Here is a 6,230-nt window from a genome sequence, read left to right as displayed (position 1 = left end):
TATATATATATATATGTGTATATATATGTATATATGTGTATATATGTGTGTATATGTATATGTATATATGTGTGTATATGTATGTATATGTATATGTATATATGTGTGTATATGTATATGTATATATATGTGTATATATATGTGTATACACACACAGATAAATATAGAGACTGAACTTTATCACATATGGGGGAAACATCTGGATAGATTATGTGTAATAGCTTATTTTGTTACTTCCTTACTTAAAGATGTATGATATACAGCTGTATGATATTTACCGCTCCATGTTTTGTGTCTCAACAGTATGTTTGTGACAAGCTAATGGAAGTTTATGGGATTGAGTGCTCTGCAAATGATGTCCTCAATCTCGACTCGAGCACGGAAGACAAGTTCAGTCGACATCTCATCTTCAATCTCCAAAATGCAGCTTTCAAAGACAACATTCATATGGGTTTGTCCAGTGTTTCATGGAGGGAACAAAAGTTTTTTTTATTTTTGTTCAGATGTTACTTCAGTTCATATATCCTGTCGTTTTTTTAGGCAGGTTTATCCACGCAATTCTCCACTCAGTCCTGAGCACACCCAAAAGTGGCCTGAATGTTGGGATGAATTCAGTGGCAGAAAACAGTGAAACACGGTTTGTTTTTCAGACATGTTAAAATACATATAGAAATGTCTTTGCTACCATCTCTTTGTGTAATTTGTCTCAATTATGTACTGACGGCAGAACTCGTGCCGTCTCTGAGGGGACGCCAGCAAAGGCAGATGAGATGGCTGAGAGTCCACAAGCCAAGAGGTGCAAGCAGGAAGAGACAGACCTCAAGTTCCTCCAGGTGAAAAACAAGGACGGCCAAGACTGTCTTTTTGTTGATCTTGGTAAGAGAAACCACAAGCTTTTATTTGTCATTTTTACCCTTATATCAGACACTAAAATGTTTCTCTTGATACATTCAGCATCTCTTTAATGCATCCATTTTGTAAACATTGCCAGTAGATAATTATACTTTTACAAAAAACAGGTGTTTACACCAAGAACAGAAATTTCCGCCTTTACAAGTCATCAAAAGTGGGAAAGAACTCTGCATTCACGGTGGCAGATGACAACACGTTTATTCACAAACCTGACAAAGGAGTCTCCGAGGAGGAAAGTGTGTTCTTGGCTTCCCTAGTCTGTAATATGAGGTACAACACTTTTTAAACTCGGTTTTCTGAAAACGTTACCTTCATCAAGCCACAGCTTTAGAGCTTATTTCTGTGTATCATCAGTTTCACAGGTCAAAGAATTCTCACGTTGGACGTCCCGGAAACAAAGGAATCCAAAACCTCGAGGCCTCATTGCCAGCAGGGATCAGCCACATATCCAGGTAGCACTGAACTGACAAACGAGGCTTCGCTCTATGTTGTGCATGCATCAACAGTTTATTACATAATTAGTCAGAGTATCAATATTTTACCTTGAGATTTTTCCACATTAATTTTTTTTTTGTCAAATCCATCAGTGGCAGGTTCACTTTCTGGCTGCCTGTCATCCCCTCATCAAGAAGTGGACAACTTTGTACTAACTGTGATTAAAAAAAATGGCATCCATGGAAGTAAGTGTCTGGGCTAATGATATGCTATACTGTCTATAACTTGACAGAAAACAGTGAAAAAATGCATGTCGCAATTTCCTCAAGACCTAGTTTACGACTTCAGTCTTGTTTTGTTTACAAAGTCCAAAGACATTCAGTTCACAATGATATAAATCAAAACCTATTTCTGGGGTTCCAGTGTAGCCAGTTGATATTCCTGAAGAAGACTTCCTTCTGTCTGCTGCTTGTTGTTTACTGCCGATTAGCAACTTGAGATGCGAGACTGGAGTTGAGAAACGACGTGTAAGATTAGATTGTTTCACAAATAGCTAGTTAAGCTAATTTCAAACCAATAAAAAGTCAATGTCAGACAATAGCTGGTGGGTTCCCAGATTGCATTTCAACCAATTCATTCCGTCTATTATGCTTCCGATACCTATATACTGTATATTTATATATACACCTCTCGATAGCATACAGTAAGTTGCTATTCACTTTCGGTGAGTTGCAAAGTGTGTGCGTGTTCAAACCATCCCATGTCATTATGCACTAGTTACAATGCAAAGATTGATATCGGCAATGTCAGAACTGTCCGATATGTTTACTTCAACAGGCATCAGGCGATGGAGCTACTTTGCCGTTGAACAACTGCTTGTTTACGACATCGCTAAATACCGCTGGTGTGAAAACATGGACAGGTTTCATAAAAGCAACAACATCATGTATGTATGTTTCATGTTTTGCTAAAGTTTGTGTGTGACGTGTCCGTCACTTCCCTTCTGATTTGGTCACATTCTCCTCTGCAGGATTGTTGTGGACCTGAAAGAGGAAGTGTGGTACCAGAAGTGTCACGATCCTGAATGTAGGAACTTCAGGTCCTCAAGTAAGTTATGACCCTAATACTGACTTTTTATATTTAAAACAAATGAAGGCTACATGATCTGTTCATGGGGAGTGCTCAATGGTGGCAATGCAACCTGTCTGAGATAAATAATTCTAACGTTACAGGTTACCCACTGCCACAGGAGATCTGCGTCAGCTATATCATGACACTGGTTAGTTTGCTCTACTTTAACTAGCATCCTGACTGACGTAGCCAGGAAATCTTTTTAAAGCTCAAAGACATGGTGTATTTATGATGTGTTCTGTTCACTTACAGGATGAAGAAGACCAGGCTTACTTAATGGATGATGCGGGCAACATTGAACTCAGCCAGGCACCAAACCAGGCCCCAGAGAGCACAGTGTGTCCAGAGGAGGCAACTGATGACGTGTGGGGAGACGGACAGGATGACCAGGACTACTTGGAGAGCCTGGACGACTTTGAACAAAATAGGGATATCTCTGATCAGCTCCTGCTCAAATGCATGGCAGATTTTGAATCCCAGTAGAGGGTGAGTTTCATGTCACACAAGCAAGTTGAGGAAGGAGTTAATATAGAGCAACTACACAGCCATCACAGGAGCATCAGTGAGAGCACGACTGGCTGATAACCAGGCAGACCGCTCAGAGGAGCCAGTGATAGCTTGTAAAGCAGCCGTGTCATGGAGAGAAGGTACTGGTTGTACATCAGAATTGGTAGAAAAACACATCTTACAGATGAGGGAATCAGAGGAAACACTGCTGCTTTGATTGCAGTGTCAATCCTATCATCAAATCCCAGTGTGCACATTTTACAATAACGGTCCACGACACAGTGTTAAGAGGCAGAGCAGTCTGTTGACAGTTAACCAAATGTTCCAATTGGTTATAATTGCGCCATGTGTAAGGATTTGTAAATGCTTGCTTCTCTGACATGCTTTTGAAATCTGATTTTCAATTATTACACTTCGTGACGCTTTGTTCCAACAGACAAACATCTCATCTGATAATGAATGTAAGTACTATTAATGGCTCTGACTGCAATAAATGCAAGAATAAAGACAATTAAAAATAAATTCCAGGTTCAAACATCTGTCATTAAAGGAATGTATAAAGATAGTTCAACACGTTTTCTGATTAATCTAGAAAAAAAAGAAAAAAACATTTTCATGGCATAATATACTGTGACTGTTTTATTTATGTCATTTTAGGCTAGGAATGCAGTGTCCCCTTTAGTTAAAAACCCTCAAATTATTAGCTGTTGGATATTTAAAATTTAAAAACTATTAAATGCTTTTGGCTTTCCATGCCGGACTCATAGTTTAGTATGTAAATAAAAGTCATAGTATGACATACAATTATGAAAGTCATAGTATTGTATATTGTTACAAAAGTCATATCATAAATAATTCATAGTATAGTATGAATACTATGTATCAAATATTGTAGAGTCACACCACAGTACGTCATGAAAAATCATGGTGAAGTGTGTCATAAATGTCATGCAAAAACATAGCATAGTATGTCGTAACAAAAGTCATAGTATAGTATAAAAAGTCAGTTTACTATGCCATTCAAAAAATCAGTGTCATAGTACAGCATGTCAACTTAATGAAAGGTCATAGTAGTGTGTAAGTCAGTATAAATGCCGGGAAAAATAGCATAGTGTCATGGTATAGTATGTTATAAAAATGTAATGACAAAAGTCAAAGTATGTAATCGTGAAAGTATTTCATTAAAAATCCATAGGATAGCATGTCCAAAAAGTCAGTATAGTGTTTTAGAAAAAGGTCATCGTAAAGTTTGTTATAAAAGAAAAGCCATAGTATATCAGATCATAGGTCTAAGATCATAGGAAAAGTGTCATAAAAAACAGTATAGTATATCATAGATTAAAGGTCAAAGTAAAGTGTTTCATAAAAAATACATAGAATAGTATGTCAAAAAAGTAATACAGTATGTTCAAAAAAAGTCATGGTATGTTGTCAAGTCACAAAAAGTACAAAATGTCATTGTAAAAGTCAGTCAGAAAACGGCCATAGTATAGAAAGTCACAACAAAAATCACAGTATAGTTCGTTGAGTCACAGTATAGTGTCTTGAAATAGCAATTTTATAGTATTTCAAAAAAGTCACCACACGGTCATATTAAAGTGTGTTATGAAAAGTATTTAAGTCATAGTATAATATGTCAAACAATGTCATGAAGTAGTCAGTTTGTCTAAAGTAAAAAACAAGTCATAGTATAGTATGTTGAAAAAAGGCATGAAAATGTATAAAAAAAAAAAAAAAAAGGTAAATCTGTCAGCCTGTTACAGTGGTGCAGTCTTTTCCTTTCTCATCCACCCTTCCAGAGGGATTCCCACCTGCTCAATACATCTGGATCTCCATCTTATGTTGGTGCTCCAGTCTTTCCCCAATTTCAACCGGCCCCGACATCTTTTTGACTCTGGTGCCAGCCGACAACCATTTGCCTGTCTGCCTACCGTCCCAGCTGATAAAACCTGCCTTGAGAAAATGTCAGGGCGGCTGATTTAACCCGAGTAGATTGCCCCAGTGTCTCCCTCTCTGCAATGTAAATGTGTGATAATTTAGGTTTTGTGTTAAAAGTGAACTCGTAGAGGCACTAGCTTAGTGGTTTTGGGCAGAAATTTATTTTTGGTTATATTTGTAAATTCATCCACTATTTCGGCACCACACTCGGAATTTGACGGTCTAGTAAAACACTGAATTTAGTGGTGGTCAGATATGCTTTCTTTTTATTTTGTTCAGTCTTTGTTAGCTGTAGTAAGTAAGCAGCATTGTGTACGAGTTAATTTGATTTTTGTTTTGTTTGTTAAATGAGTTGGTGGTAGCCCAACCCTTTGTTCTTCATCTCACTCAGCTGTTTTGTATATTGTTGAGCAGATGTTTTGTTACTCTGGAATCTTTACTTTCATTGGTGCTTTAAATATTAAACTGCAGTACATCCAGTTTTGTTGCTTTCTTTACTGCTAGAGACCTACAAGGTTGTTATTATAGTAAGTTAACAAAAAGTTTCAAAAAGTCATAGTATACAAGGTCTTTGAAAGTAATTGTAAAAGCCATTTTATAATAAATCGAAAAATATAAGTAGCTATATTATAGTATGTCGACCAAAAAGGTCATAGCTTAGTATATCAAGAAAAGTAATAAAATAACCATAGTAAAGTGTCAAAAAAAGTCAAAAAGGTGTATTATACCTCTGTCTGTCGCATAGTATGTCCTAAAAAGTAACCAAAGAGTCATAGTATAGTATGATAAATAATCATTACAAAGTCATGGTATAAGTATGCAAAGAATTCCCTTTAAGCCAAAAGTAAAAAAGTTTAAAAGTTAAAAAAAACAAAAAAAAGTTTTTAAAATTCATAGTATAGTAGGTTGAAAAAAGCCACACTATAGTAAGTCCCAATACTCACAAATAAGGCATATTATAGTATGCCTTAAAATTCTCATAAATGCCCTTAAAATGTTGGAGCAGCTAGCGCAGCCAAAATATTTACCACAGTACGAGAGAGCACGGGTCATCAAGCAAGGAGTATGGCAATCGACCCAAGTCAATAATTACCAAATGAATTCTTGACAAATGGCCCAAAACATGTTTTGTGAAGTCACAGTGACCTTTGATCAAATCTAATCAGATCATAATCGAGTCCAAGAGTATGTTTGAACCAAATATGAAGAAATTCTCTCAAGGTTTTCTTGAAATCCCGTGTTACTGACAATGGGACGGACACGAGGTCAGTTACCTTGACCTTTGACCACCAAAATCTAATCAGTTC

The 6,230-nt window shown here is 36.7% G+C and overlaps 1 protein-coding gene across 1 annotated transcript in view; it reads left to right on the top strand.

Moving 5' to 3' along the window:
- primpol (primase and polymerase (DNA-directed)) overlaps positions 1-5,392 on the top strand; it is a 22,540-nt gene extending 17,148 nt beyond the window's left edge. The window contains exons 5-15 of the mRNA XM_031871415.1: positions 304-451; positions 541-637; positions 728-876; positions 1,020-1,182; positions 1,267-1,364; positions 1,500-1,592; positions 2,185-2,293; positions 2,378-2,454; positions 2,580-2,626; positions 2,731-2,964; positions 3,422-5,392. Coding sequence (XP_031727275.1) covers positions 304-451; positions 541-637; positions 728-876; positions 1,020-1,182; positions 1,267-1,364; positions 1,500-1,592; positions 2,185-2,293; positions 2,378-2,454; positions 2,580-2,626; positions 2,731-2,961 — 1,212 coding nt within the window. The 3' untranslated portion in view covers positions 2,962-2,964; positions 3,422-5,392. The remainder of the gene's footprint in view (positions 1-303; positions 452-540; positions 638-727; positions 877-1,019; positions 1,183-1,266; positions 1,365-1,499; positions 1,593-2,184; positions 2,294-2,377; positions 2,455-2,579; positions 2,627-2,730; positions 2,965-3,421) is intronic.
- Positions 5,393-6,230: the final 838 nt, after the last annotated feature.

Source organism: Anarrhichthys ocellatus, unplaced genomic scaffold, assembly GCF_004355925.1.
Source record: "Anarrhichthys ocellatus isolate YVR2014 unplaced genomic scaffold, GSC_Weel_1.0 scaffold58, whole genome shotgun sequence".
Classification (NCBI taxonomy): Eukaryota; Metazoa; Chordata; class Actinopteri; order Perciformes; family Anarhichadidae; genus Anarrhichthys; species Anarrhichthys ocellatus.
Note: the sequence above shows the minus strand (reverse complement) of the source record. Positions and strands in the feature narration are given on the sequence as shown.